This window comes from Schistocerca piceifrons, chromosome 1 (genome assembly GCF_021461385.2).
Source record: "Schistocerca piceifrons isolate TAMUIC-IGC-003096 chromosome 1, iqSchPice1.1, whole genome shotgun sequence".
Taxonomy (NCBI): Eukaryota; Metazoa; Arthropoda; class Insecta; order Orthoptera; family Acrididae; genus Schistocerca; species Schistocerca piceifrons.
The window spans coordinates 621,406,385-621,421,871 of record NC_060138.1 but is presented as its reverse complement, the minus strand read 5'-3'; the positions used below and the strand labels follow the sequence as shown (position 1 = coordinate 621,421,871).

General features: G+C 36.4%; 1 protein-coding gene across 4 annotated transcripts in view; it reads left to right on the top strand.

Moving 5' to 3' along the window:
- Nucleotides 1-15,487, top strand: part of LOC124804395 (leukocyte tyrosine kinase receptor) — an 874,407-nt gene that overhangs the window by 617,137 nt on the left and 241,783 nt on the right. For all 4 annotated transcript variants that reach the window (XM_047264751.1, XM_047264750.1, XM_047264749.1 and 1 more), the window contains exons 16-17: nucleotides 6,884-7,126; nucleotides 10,422-10,529. In XM_047264751.1, the coding sequence (XP_047120707.1) occupies nucleotides 6,884-7,126; nucleotides 10,422-10,529 (351 nt within the window). The remainder of the gene's footprint in view (nucleotides 1-6,883; nucleotides 7,127-10,421; nucleotides 10,530-15,487) is intronic.

Below are 15,487 nucleotides of genomic sequence, written 5' to 3'. Positions count from 1 at the left end.
ATGGGATGCCAGCATCGCTGTTTTGGCAGCTGCTGGCCAGTTTTTGAGTTGGCGCATTACCTCCAACTGTTGTCAAGCTCGGATTTCTGCCGTCTTGGCATATTGCATTTTGTAATGAATTTTCAACAGTGCCCATTTCCTTTGACTCCATTGCGAACAGTGTTTAACAAAATTATGAAAAAAAATTTTTCAAAAATGAAATTTTGTTTGCATCGATACTTTTCAACTGAAGTAGATTTGTCTGCATATTCCCTAACAAATGTGATTATTATCTGACACAGTCTTATAGAATTTGATGACTTATCTTGCACTTTAACGATCACTTTATACAAATTTTTGTCTTTTCGGTAGAAATGCAATTTCCATAAAGCATATTAATTTGAAGGAAAAGAGATTATCTTCTGTCAGAGAGATGGCGCCAACCGCGGCCATATAAGCATACAGCATAGCAACTTCCTAAATTTATTGCTGAAACCAGCATTCCTGGCACATCTCGTTTGTAGTCAGAATTTAATTTTAATTTGTTCCTTCAATGCTTTTCTTATTCCCAATCTCACGAATGTGTTACAAATACAACAAAGGTTTCATTAGTTTCTTGTGACAATAAAATGAATCATTTATCTAAAAAAAGTTTTTTTTTTTTTTTAATCTGAACAATTGAAAGGCCTGTTTATATACCGCTCAGTGTTGTCCTGTCAAGGTTGCCATTGATTAGTGGCATATAGCTGGGCGAGCAAATGATGGAAACTGATTAATAATTGCTGCTTGAATAATTACAAAAAATTAATTGGAAAGTTTAATTGAAAGAAATTGGATGGTACACATATCCTGGGTGAGCTTTAACTAGTACTAATATCAACAGACCTTCAATACATTTAAGATCAATATTCATCATTTAAGTTATGTACTTCTTCACATTAGTTCAATTGTGCATAGTACTGTTATGATAATGCTGATACAGGATTGCCCCTCCACTGCTCGCGCAAATTCCTCTTCTCTGCTTCGAACCTGTTCGAAGCAGAGAAGCTTCTTGGCGCTGGCTAAATGATGAACAGACTGGTGTGATTGATGTAAATATATGAATAGATTGGCCTTCCTAATAACTTCTATAACACCTTTTAATATAGCAATATTATGAGAAGCAATGTTGGCACTCACCATATAGCAGAAGTGCTGAGTCACAGATAGTCACAACAAAAAGACTCTCACAATTATAGCTTTTGGCCATTAAGGCCTTCGTCAACAATAGACAGACGTACATGCACATGCGCCAACACACACACACACACACACACACACACACACACACACACACAGCCGGCCGCTGGTGGCCGAGCGGTTTGAGGTGCTTCAGTCTGGAACCGCGCGACTGCTACAGTTGCAGGTTCGAATCCTGCCTCGTGCATGGATGTGTGTGATGTCCTTAGGTTAGTTAGGTTCAGTAGTTCCAAGTTCTAGGGGACTGATGACCTGAGATGTTAAGTCCCATAGTGCTCAGAGCCATTTGAACCATTTTTGAACACACACACACACACACACACACACACACACATACACTGAAGCAAACGCAACTCAGCCATGAAGGCCTTCGTCAACAACAGACAGACATAGGCACACGCGCACACACCCACACACACACACACACACACACACACACACACACACACACACACAAAAGCAAATGCAACTCACACACATGACTGCAGTCTCAGAGTCTCAAGCAACTGAAACCACACCAGTGTGGTTTCAAATGCCTGATACTGTAGTCGTGTGTGTGTGTGTGTGTCTAGCTTCCATGTATAAAAAGAATGAAGAAAGAAAAAAAAATTAATAATATGATTCATCGTAAGGGGTGTAGTCTCCACGTGACCCTTGTTTGCATTTAGTAATTTTCTGTATCCTCTTCGTTTACAGCTCCCACATCAAATGAAAACAAAGCGGATTTCAGTGGCCAGGAGCTATGAAGTGAATTAAAATACAGTCACATAATTACGGAATGCTGAAATATAATTTTAGTTTGTTTTCTGATTTTATTTCCACATTTTTGGCAGTCGAGCATTAATCACTGTTTAGAACAATGAAGTTATTTTTGTCGGTATGCTAAAGGAATTTGGCTTTTATTAATCTTTCCTGCTGAGGTGTTACATTTATTTGAAATGAAGTGTTTCATTTCACAGTATTGGTCAGTTCCAGCTGTTCGCTGAATTTCAAGTTCCATAATAAAGAACCAAACATAAGACAGTACAATACAGGTACTCCAAGGAAATTTATGTCCAGATAACCACACCGAAAATCTTAATATCAGGATGGTGCCTACATCATTCTGAATCTGGACATATGAATGTGCACTTCAAGCCAGTTTATACATTTTCGTATGGCTTACGAAATTCTGATGCTCTTGGAGTATTCTCCAATTTCCTGCTTCTTTTATGACATAATGTAAGATCTCTTAATGCTTTATATGTACGAATGATCTTCCTACATCATTGTAGCTGCACATGTGCAGTAGTGCCTGTTTTATGGTGCTCTTTGGCAACTGCTGAAATGAAACTATTTCTAACAGGTCTCGGGAAAATATTGGGGATGGTGGTTTGAAAAGCATTACTTTCAAGTAATTTTCCTTTTACACAAGATGTATTATGTTACGTGTGAGAATTTGTGATGAATTTCTTAAATCACAGAGTGTTTGACTCATTTAAAACTTAACACTTCAAGGGCCAGCCACTTAAAAGAATTTCAAGCCCAGGTGACCAGGCATTTATGTCATTATTTTAAGTCTTACTGGCACAGCTGTGCATCTTAAAGTGTAACACATGTAAAGAAAGACCAATATTATGTGTGAAACCTTAGCTTCTCTTATAGCTCATTAATCTTTGAGACCAATGTTGTATGTGAAAGCTTAGCTTCTTGTGTAGCTACATTATGTATATTAATTTAAACCACTAAGTTTTCCTCTTTATGTGTTCACACTGCTTTAATGATGTTGCTATTTCCTGACTAAATCACATGTCCTATGCTCTGAATATCTACTGTCCTCAACTGGAAAGATCATGTGACTTGAGCTATGATTGACTTACAAAAGAGCATCGCAGTTTCAATTTCAACGCTTTGGAAACCAATGTGCTATATTTGGGGGGATTTGAATTTATACCTTTGTAATATAAAAATATGCAGCGTAAATTTTTTGCTTGGTTCGTTTTGTAAAGTGCCAGGAAGTTGTACGCCGGTGTATAAAACTTCAATAATTTGAAGGATTGACAAGTTCTACAGTTCCGAGGAAATGTATGCTATCACTTAACACGGAAAAGGTGTATTTTCACCTGGGGAAAAAGTGTATTTTTTAACAGGGAAAAATCTAGGAATTGTTTTTCCTTGTATAAGTATACACCCTGACAGAGATCATTTAAAATTACAAAACTGTTCCTTAAATTATGCAGCAGAATTTCAGTAATAAAGTTAAGCTTTCAAATGACAGTAACAACTATATTTAGACTACTGGCCATTAAAATTGCTTTACCAAGAAGAAATGCAGATGATAAATAGGTATTCATTGGACAAATATATTATACTAGAACTGACATATGATTACATTTCCACGCAATTTGGTTGCATAGATCCTGAGAAATCAGTACACAGAACAACCACCTCTGGCAATAATAACAGCCTGGATATGCCTGGGCATTGAGTCAAGCAGAGCTTGGATGGCATGTACAGGTACAGCTGCCCATGCAGCTTCAACACGATACCACAGTTCATCAAGAGTAGTGACTGGCATATTGTGACGAGCCAGTTGCTCGGCCACCATTGACCAGACGTTTTCAATTGGTGAGAGATCTGGAGAATGTGCTGGCCAGGACACCAGTCGAACATTTTCTATATCCAGAAAGGCCCATACAGGACCTGCAACATGCAGTTGTACATTATCCTGCTGAAATGTAGGGTTTTGCAGGGATCGAATGAAGGGTAGAGTCACAGGTTGTAACACATCTGAAATGTCCACTGTTCAAAGTGCCGTCAATGTGAACAAGAGGTGACCGAGATGTGTAACCAATGGCACCCCATACCATCATGCTGGGTGATATGCCAGTATGGCGATGACGAATACATGCTTCCAGTGTTTCTTCACCGAGATGCGACCATCATGATGCTGTAAACAGAACCTGGATTCTTCCGAAAAAATGACATTTTGCCATTCGTGCACCCAGGTTCGTCGTTGCGTACACCATCGCAGGTGCTCCTGTCTGTGATGCAGCATAAAGGGTAACCGCAGGCATGGTCTCCGAGCTGATAGTCCATTCTCCTGCAAATGTCTTCGAACTGTTCGTGCAGATGGTTGTTGTCTTGCAAACGTCCCCATCTGTTGACTCGGGGATCGAGACGTGGCTGCACGATCCGTTACAGCCATGCGGATAAGATGCCTGTCATCTCGACTGCTAGTGATACGAGGCCATTGGGATCCAGCACGGCGTTCTGTATTACCCTGCTGAACCCACTGATTCCATATTCTGCTAACAGTCATTGGATCTCAACCAATGCGAGCAGCAATGTCGCGATACGATAGACCGCAATCGCGATAGGCTACAATCCGACGTTTATCAAAGTTGGAAACGTGATGGTATGCATTTCTCCTCCTTACACGAGGCATCACAACAACACATCACCAGGCAGCGCCAGTCTACTGCTGTTTGTGTATGAGAAATCAGTTGGGAACTTTCTGCGTGTCAGCATATTATAGGGGTCGCCAACCTTGTGTGAATGCTCTGAAAAGCTAATCATTTGCATATCACAGCATCTTCTTCCTGTCGGTTAAATTGCGTGTCTGTAACACGTCATCTTCGTGGTGTAGCAATTTTAATAGCCAGTAGTGTAATATCTATCTGAATGCAATAATAAATATTCAGCATGTTTTCTTTGTGTTTATATCTCATTCAACCATGTCAAACTTTTGTTTTACTTATTTACTGTGAGTTACATGAGTCTATTATTGTAGCAGTTATTTTTGTAGTATACCTAACTAAGCAAGAATCATTTATAAATAAACCACTAGAACTGAAATTTGGTCAAAATATGCTTTACAAGGGTGATCAGAAAATTTTTTGGCCTGATAGTCAAATTAACAATTTTTGCTTTCAAAGAAGTTTTATTTGTCTGTATGATCTCCTCTAATATTAATACATTTCGTCCAGCAGTGTTCCATTGACATTATTGCTTCTCTGTAGTGTTCCTGCAGAAGTGTTGCAAAGTACCCACCACAGCCACAGTCATATCTCAGATGGACAAAAAGCACCAACCAGCAAGGAATTTCTTCAGTTTTGAGAATAGATTGAAGTAAGAGGGAGCCAAATCTGGGAAATAGGGTGGGTATTCTAACACTTAATAGTGCAAATCCCCAGTTTACCCATTGCCAAGTCACTTTTGTGGGCAGATGCAATGCAAGGACCAGCTCCATATGGAATATGATTTTTTTTCTTCTTGAGGCCATGTCTGTTATCACAAATGATTGCATTCAGTTTTGTTAGAAGTTGAGAATAGTACTCCCCAGTTTTGGTCTTACCTCTTTCAAGACAGTCAATCCAAAAATTCCTTTCTCATCCCAAAACATGGATTCCATGTTCTTTTATTTCTTTATTTATTGTTATTATTTATTTATTATTATTATTTTATTTATTTATTTGTGTTGGGAATTAGGGGGACTGATAAGGTAAGGGATGAGAAGGTTTTCCACAGAATCAGTGCGGAAAGGAACATAGGGTGACAAGAAGGGACAGGATGATAGGGCCTTTATTAGGTCATCAGGAGATAACTTCCTTGGTACTAGATGGTGCTGTAGAGGGTAAAACAGCAGAGGAAGACAAATATTGGAATACATCCAGGAAATAATGAGGACATATGATGCAATAGCTATTCTGAGTTGGAAAGGTTGGCACAGGAGAAGAATTCTTGCCAGGCCACATCAAACCAATCATAAGACTAATGACTCAAGTGCAGCAATCTCTGGGAAAGGCCAAGAACTTTTCAGACAACCCAAAAAAAAAGCCAGCTTGAAAAAGAGAGAACAATTTGAAATATAAAGTGACGCATTCTGGAGAAGCAGCTCCAACCTGGAGTGTGACCAGTAGCTTGCTTTCTCACTGCTATTATTTAATTACAATGAAATTTCTGTTATGAAAGATTAAATTTTATGTCCTGTGCTGGATACACAACTGAAATAATGAACCCATAATAAGGAAAACGATCCATCTCTGTTAATGTGAAACCACAATGAAAATTATTTGAAATAATTGGTGTTAATTTTAATATTGTGAGAAAGATTTTTGACTTTAGTTTTACTTGTGCACGGGACACAAATGGGCAGTGAGTAGTTTAAATTCACAGTTATTTATACAGTTACTCACAGAGATAGTTTTTTTAATATTATCTTTTATCAGAGAGCTACATAAATTGAATGGTATAAAAACCAAAGTTCTCTAAGGAATTTCTCAAGTGTCTTTCCATTTATGTATGTCTATTAACTTCTTTTGCACTTCCTGTCATATATTCACAGATAATCTTTCATTAGTCAGGGTTGTTGTAATAATATCGTCAGTATCTACTGATTGAATGGTAAAACAGAATAATTGAAAGAATAGTATTTCAAATCTAAAATGGTGTCACTTATTTCTTACTTTATCCATGTACATGATCATGTGGCTCTTTATATGAGGCTGAGGCTGGAACATTTCCTAATTGTTATCAAAAGCAAGTCAGTGCCGAACCATAAGAAGTACAATATTTATGAAGAAATAAATCTTATCTATACTTCCCAGTTGTGGTGTGCCTCTCTGCATACTGCCATATCCCTCTTGTGTGCTTGTGCTGGTGTTGATACAGTTATATGTTTCAGGTGGAGATGTTTGGGATAATGAAACAATTGATGGTGAAGGTGGCTACTCAATTATTGGTGATGGAATAATGGGCAAGGTAGAGGAGGGGGCACATGATGGTCCTGGTCAAGTGATTATCATACCTGCAGTTTCTGGTTGCAACTGCAATTACCGCTGTATTGCTCTTGATGAGCACCGGCATAATGTACGCTGCATCTGCCCAGACAACTGGGCAGTTGCAGCTGACAACATAAGTTGTGTGCGTAAGTATTTTTCCTTTTGTACTCTTTTTTTCATATTTTTACCCCACGCACTTAACACTTTGGAGACTGGCTGCTTAGGAGGATATCGGGCCTAGGGAACTGGCCATATATGCCGCTATTTAAAGTATTACTGGCACCTGTGTAATCGTTGTGTCTTAAAAGAGTTATACATACTAAAGTAAGTCCAAGAATCATGATTTATTTTTAATATTTGCTGTAGTTCTTTGATAGATTACAAATTTTAAAGTAAAGATGACAGAAAATCTAATAATCCTACCAAAAAAAGTGCAAGGTGAGTTATTGATGAATTTCTTCCCCTTGAGCTTCCAGAATTCCTTGCCGACTCAACAAGCATGACATATTTGTAGCAGAACTGAACACAGTGTGAAGTCTAATAGGCAGACGTTTAAAATTACCTCAATGCAGTCATATTGGCTTAGCCACTTTCAACAGCAGTTGTTATTTTGCTGATGTTTATTTCGAAATAATTCTTTGAAAATGACAACAGAAGGCAGTTATCAGTCTAGCAACAGCTAGTGAGGTATCTCTACAATGCTCTCATATGAAATGAGTCCAGTTTTTGAGTAACAGATGGCTCACACATCAAGAAAATTGTGGCCCAACTTAGATTTGAATGTGGTCTTTTTAACACAAAGTTTTGGCCCAGGAAGTTGTCAGGGCTAACCTCCAAAGTGTTAAAAGTTTCAGTAAGCTAGAGGACAGTATTTTTGGTGATATTAGGTATCAGTTCAGCAAATATATGACCAGATTTACATAAGGAGTGGAATGCTGCCATATACAAGACACTGTTTTATAGCTTTGTTATTACCCAAACATTGTTTCATCATTTCAGTGGCAGTTTTTTTTATTTTCTTTGTGAAAAATTATTGTTACTTGTTAACCTCTTGTGTAGGTTGTATGAATGTGTTGCTCAAAAGTATTTACAGTCATAAAAGAGCAGTTACTAGGTGCCAAATATTTTGTACTAGTTTCATACAATACCCAGTTAAGACATACATCACTAAGTTGTGCTGTTATATGTTGTTCATTTATGCTATGCTTGAACATTTAGATCTGGGATGCTAAATTTGAATAGCATGATGCTATCTGTTGTGTATGCTGTTAGTTTTACATCTACCACACATATTACAGTTTGTCATCTGAAAACAGTGCAAGATCAGACACTTTTAGCATGTTACTTACTGTTTTTTATGTTGTGAACTTTCTTGGGATCATGTGATTTCAAATTAATTTTTGTTAGAAGTTGTTGCTAGTTTTAAAAATTTTTAATTAATTATCTGTGTTAATTAAGTAGTGATTTTGTGCTATGAGATGATCAGCAAATGTTGAGTGGGGCCTTTTAGTTTTTAACAATCTGAGGTGTTGCTGCATACCTACATGTTTAGTAAGAATGGAAAATAAGAAGAGCTGCAACATCTAAAAGGTGATTAGTTTTATTTCTGTGTCTCAAAATTTTGAAGGCCACTCAAATGAAAGTGGCCAACTGCAGAGCAGTATGGGTATAAGTAATTGAAGAGGTGAAGCAAAAGGTAGCTTAATAACAAATGGAAAAAATAACAGAATATGTGAGACATTGCAAAGAGATAATGAAGTGCAGAAATGCATGTAAAATTGGTAGTAAAAGAGAATATAAAGAAAACTCAAATAGAGAAACAGGTGAGAAAAGAAGAACAAAATACAAGTGTGAGGAACCAGGGTAATTGAAAATTATAATAATGAGTGATAGTATTTGGTAATAAGTCTGCAAGCTGAGGAGGTAATGATTTGGAGGGTAGGAAAATGGGGAATTACATGTCAAATTTCTTATCAGTCCCAAAGCTTAAGTTGTGGATAAGTAAATCAATAATAATAGACATGGCATAACAAACCCCTAAATACACTGATGTAAATTGAAAAATGTCGGTCCTGAACGCACTGTCTCCTGGAATGATGTTTTATTCAAATATTCTACAGATATTGCATTTGTTCATAACAGCAGGGTCAAATATTTGCAGACATACTCTCTAGAGTATTTTGTATCATTATCATTGTCAGCAGCAGCCATTTGATGCCCACTGTTGGATGTACATACCAGAGGTATGCAGTTTATAGTGGCTGTGTGGGAGCAAATGACGTATTTTAACATGCAAACTGGAAGCAATCAATTTTTTTCAATTGATACCTGTTCAGCAATTCCCCCAAAATCTTACGTGACTTGACCAATATGACTCACTAAGTCTGTTATACTTAAAATGTGAAGCCAGAATTTCAAAAGTTGCAACCATCTTCAAAACCAATGATTATCACAAGAAAACCATGGAAAAACAGTACAACAATACATGGTCAACATGGATGTGAGATTGTATCATCAGCACATTGCCATTCTACAGATATGTGCAGAGATGAAAAAATTACTCATTTTCCTCATTAAATGCTATTCCAGGGTTTTATAAAATAACATATGGTTTGTCTTGTACAATGTCTCAAGTTAATGCAAAAACAAGTAAAAAATTATTAAATTATTCCCTTATGCAGTTTATGTCATCATCATTTTTATTTTTATCTAGTTATTTTTCTTGACAGCTTAATATTATCTGCCAGACTGTGTCTTGAATTTGATGTTTATGTTTTGTTGATGGCGTCCAACAAACTGCCATTTCACAATTTCAATCTGGAGTCTTATCTTGTGCAGTTTCCCAGTTGTTATTGCATACTGACTGTACCCAAGCATATTACAATGTAATACAGCTGCAAACTTCTAACATGAAGTTTTTGTTCCCAACTATAGTCCCACCTTGCAGTTGTTGAATGCAAAACATAGATATGAGAACTCCATTTAGACTGTAGTCAGAAATTGAGGTTTTCATTTTCTGAAAGCATTACATATAATGCTGACAAGATAAAAATCTATTTACTGTTTGTCAAGCTAGATAAAATCCCAAGAGAAATATCCATACTAAAAACTTAGTACACATACTGTTTGGTTGTTTTTAATTTGATGTTTTGCTTCTTCCCTGTGTACCTGTTCTACACTGTTCCCTTTCTTACCTTCAGCTCCTGGTGCAGAAATCTCAGTCTTCATTAGCTGTAACTGTGTTGTGGTCCTTTTGCCCCTTATCTGCTTTTACTTTTAAAGTGATTGGCAATATGATGCCTTTTATTTCAGAACTACATTCATAAATTTTGCATTATTTTGTTGGTTTATAATTGTACTTGTCATAGAAATTATATTTTACTCCTTTTTTCTTGAAATTCTTCATCAGTGTGATGTATAAGCTTAACGCTTTTTGTAAAGTTGTTCCAGACATAACAAGTGATTGGACATCAATCGCATATGTTGTTTTCCTGGTTGGTTCCATACTTATGGCATTCGTCAGCTTGGGAATGCTGTGCATATTCATGTGTAAGTAAAGAATTTTTGTGCAAGTGTAATGTTTTTGGTACTTCCAATAAAGTGAAAGAAGGCAAGTATTTGTAACCATAGGGAACTGAAAATATTTATTAACATATCTAACCTTGTCATATATAAGAAAATAAATATATCACAGCATTGAAATAAGAAATAGAAATTTTGCTTACACAAATGAACACATTTATCATGTAAATCGCCACAGAACAGCTGTACATGAAAAAAAAAAAAAAATGCACTTCATGCTGGGCTGAAGCTAGCCAAAGCTGTACCAAAAAGCTTCACAGTCCTTCCTACTGACAGATTAAAAGACCAGCTAAAAGGAATTCTAATTGAAAACCCTTTTTATTCCCCAGATGGGTACTTTATTTTTTTGTGAAAAGTGCTTTATAAGTGTGCCAAGCTCACAGTTTTAAGTGACTCACAACTGATCTAATGTTGATAACAACAATTTTTGTAATGTTGTTATTTGTACAATACAAAATGTAAAATGTATCAAAATAATATCAATTTTTGTAACATTGTTATTTGTGTAGTACAAAATGTAAAATGGATCAAAACGTAAAATTTACAAACAAATCTTAAGTTTGTAACGTATAAACTGACATATTCAGAAGAATAATCTGTATGATGTCCTGAAACTATATTATTTTTGAGGATTGTGTTTGATTATTCAATATTTAATAAACTTTATTATTATTATTAATTGGAGATGAAATCATTTGAAACTACATTATTTCCAAACAAGTGAAAACTGTGGATCACCAAAATGATGAAATTTTGCATTCAGTCTAAAAAAAAAGGCACTGAGCACTATGAGACTAAACTTCTGAGGTCATCAGTCCCCTATAACTTAGAACTACTTAAACCTAACTAACCTAAAGACATCACAGTCATCAGTTCAGTCTCTTTATTCAGCCATTAACAATATACATTGTGTAGATGTTGCCAGTTTATAGCCTGGCCTAGTGACAGTAAAGTTCCTTATATTTAGATTGTTTAAAAACTTACAAGTAAATACAGTCATCTTGCTTCAGTATAAGTAAGTAATTGCATTGCATTCTAATCAAAAAATATCCAGACAGTCTGTGTGTAATTTTATTTTCACTACATATCTTGCTTTCTTTCCTTTTAATGGAATCTCAACTTATTGAATCCATTTTGTATACTCACATTCAATTATTTCCTAAATAACAAATCAGCCATTTTCAATACAATCACTAAGGTAGGAAAGTGACTTTCTTCTCTAACATGTTCCCCTATTTATCTAAATCTAGGTTCTTTGTTTCTGGTTTCAAAAAATTGCTTAATCAATACTTACATGTGTCTATCTGTTATTGTATTCTATGTTCTGTATGCATTGTACCATAGAGAATGTTTCATAAAATACATTTTCACTTATGCTTATGCTATTGGCAACACTGTAACTGTCATGGAGGCTGATGAACTTTGTTTGAGCTAGTTCCTTTACTTTGTTTTTGGTATCAATCAGCATGCACCTAACAGATAACATAATTGCCTGTTAATCTTGAGGCTAAAGCTCACTTTTTATCTGTATTGGCTCTCAAATAATAAATAAATGGATTTGAAAGAGGTTTCATCTTGAACAGTTTTCTTCCTTGTCACCCATACATGTTTGGGTGAAGTACTACAATCATTAGTGAGTTCGTTTTTATTTTCTACTGAATAACAGGTAAAAATTATAGTTGATGTATTGTGTTCATTATATTCTTAATATTTTTAACAAAATATAAATTTTAATTCTATATACTGTAGTTGCTGTCATCTGGAGTATAGCTGGTATTTTAGTACAGTTTGTCATCTGCAACTACTAGGGATTTCTACACAGTACACTACTTATATTGAAGGGAAATGTTAGACCTAAAATGAAACTATTTGTGGTTTTTTAATGTTGTATTACTTTACTGTAATTACACTCTGAGGAAGGGGGGGGAGGGGGGGGGGGACAAAGGAATTTTATGAATGAGGTGGAACTCAGTAGATGTGATATACATGTACAAACAGGCAAATTTTTGAAAGATTTCATGATGCCCTTCAGTTGCCATTCTCTTTATTTCATGTAAAATTATAGTTTCAGCGTTAGGCCCTTTTCAAGTATTTTATAGATGACTTTTTTAGTAGTATATTATGTCATGTATGTCATTGCTCCTATAATTTACTGCTAAAAAAATCATACATAAAATACTTGAAAAAGGCCTAAGGCTGAAATTGTACGATCATACGTGAAGTAAAGAGAATGGCAACTGAAGGCATCATGAAATCTTCCAAAAAATTCATCACAGCTATGGACTCTATTGCATTGAAAATTATAGAAACAGACAAATGATTACAATTTCAGAAAAACTGGATAATTTATCAAGACCTCCACAAATTGAGCAAGTTAATAATGCATTGGTCCACATCTGGCCCTTATGCAAGCAGTTATTCAGCTTGGCATTGATTGGTAGATTTGTTGGATGTCCTCATGAGGGATATTGTGCCAAATTGTATCCAATTAGTGCATTAGATCATCAGAATCCCAAGATGGTTGGAGAGTTCTGGCCATAATGCTCCAAACATTCTCAGTGGGGGGAGAGATCCATCGACCTTTCTGGCCAAAGTAGGGTTCGGCAAGTGTGAAGACAAGCAGTAGAAACTCTTGTTGAGATGTCAGACCAGGACGGCTTGCCATGAAGGGCAACAGAACGGTATGTAGAATATCATCAATGTACTGCTGTGCTGTAAGGGTGTCACAGACAACAACCAAAGGTAACAAGGTCACCAGATCTCTCCCAAAGTTGAGAACATTTGTAGCATTATGGCCAGGGCTCTCCAACCAGCTCGGGATTTTGACAGTCTGATGCAGCAGTTGGACAGAATTCGGCACGCTATCCCTGAGGAGGACATCCAACAACTCTGATGTTCAATGCAAAGCTGAATAATTGCTTGCATAAGGGCAAGAAGGGAACATGTGCATTATTGACTTGTTCAGTTTGTGAAACTCTTTCTCCTGAATAAATATCTGATTTTTCTGAAATTCTAATTATTTGTTTGTCTGTAAGAAAATTATGAAAAGGATAGTTGCTACTCACCAAATAGTGGACATGCTGAGATGCAGATAGGCACAACAAAAAGACTTTTCAGAAAGCCTTCGTTGAAAATAGACAAAACACACACACACACACACACACACACACACACACACACACACTCATGCAAACACAGCTCACACATACATGACCACAGTCCCAGCAGCCTATCTGTGACTTAGCATTCCACTGTATGGCAAGTATCAACTGTCCTTTTCATAATTGTGTTACATTCCATGCTGGATTTTCAATTATTTTTGTTTGTCTGTACTTATACATCACTCCTAACAATTTCTGTCCCACTCAGCACATTCCTTCAAGGTGTGTTGTTTTTTTCTCTAGGTATGTAATTACAGTAGGGCAATATAGCATTAAAAAGCACCAACAGTGTCATGTTAGTCCTAACTTTACCTTTAATATAAGTAATATAGTCCTAACTTTTCCTTTAATATAAGTAATGTACTGTATAGATATCCCTGTTAGTTGCAAATGACAAACTGTACTAAAATATCTGCAGCACTGCAGATGACAGCAGTTACATGAATAATAGTATGTGCTATTCAGGTACATATTTTGTTAAAAATGTTATGAACACAACTACTATAATCCTAACACTGTGTATACTATAATGCAGTTCATTGCACTATTTGGCATGATAGCTTGCTTTTGTATGTAAGTGAACATAATTTTTTCTGTTAGTTGTTGTAACCCATAGCTGATCTTCATTGTTACAAATTCATCTTGGGCACTCATTCCCAAAAAGGGCAGGGCTGTTTCTCACAAAAAAATACGATGTATTTCTATCATGAGTGTGACAAGTTATACTCAGTGGTTTCTAGATAATGCTTTTAGCTCCATTCCACAGGAAATTTTTATCTTTCAGCTAGTAATTGTAATTTTCTAGCTTATTATGAGATCATTAAAATCTCTTTCAACCATTCTGGCATGATCAGGAATATGGTCACTAGTGAAAAGAGGTTGTGTTAAAATGTAAGAGTTATTTCTTAAACAGTATATACAATGTTTCATTTACTTACATGTTTATTTATTTTGTAGTATCATTTTATAGACCTCCAATACAGTCTCCCTGTTACCATTGACCTAGTTTAAACACTGAAGATGATTTGTTGTTCTTTCCAGAACACTATCCCTGTTCATATTTTGAGTGCTTAGGTAACAGCATAAAGCTCGCCACCCAAAAGAATATGATATTCATGTATCAAACAGTGGAAAATCCAGGATCTACATCTACATATATACTCCGCTAGCCACCAAGTGGTGTGTGGAGGATGGCACAATTCGCGCCAAAGTCATATTTCCCCCCCTCTGTTCCACTCATGGATCGCACGAGGGGAAAAACAACTGTCCAAGCACCTCAGTATGAGCCCTAATTTCCCTTATCTTTGAATGGTGATCATTGCACAATTTGAAAGTTGGTGGTAATAATATATGCTCTACATCCTCGGCGAAGATCGGTTTTTGGAATTCTGTGAGCAGCCCCTTCCATTTAGCGTGTCATCTGTCTGCAAGTGTGTCCCACATCTAACTTTCTATGAGATTTCTAACGCCCTTGTGATGGCTGAATGTACCAGTCATGAACCTTGCCACTCTTCTTGAATGAGACTGAACTGGTAAGGGTCCCATACAGATGAACTAACGTATTATAAGCAATTTCCTTTGTTGAAGGACTGCATCGCTTCAGAATTCTACCAATAAACTGCAATCTAGAGTTCACCTTGCGCGTTACTTGTGTAATCTGATTATTCCATTTGAGATAATTTCGAATAGTCACACCCGGATACTTGACGGATATTACTGCTTCCAGAGACTGGGCAATTATTTTGTTCTCGTACATTAATGGGG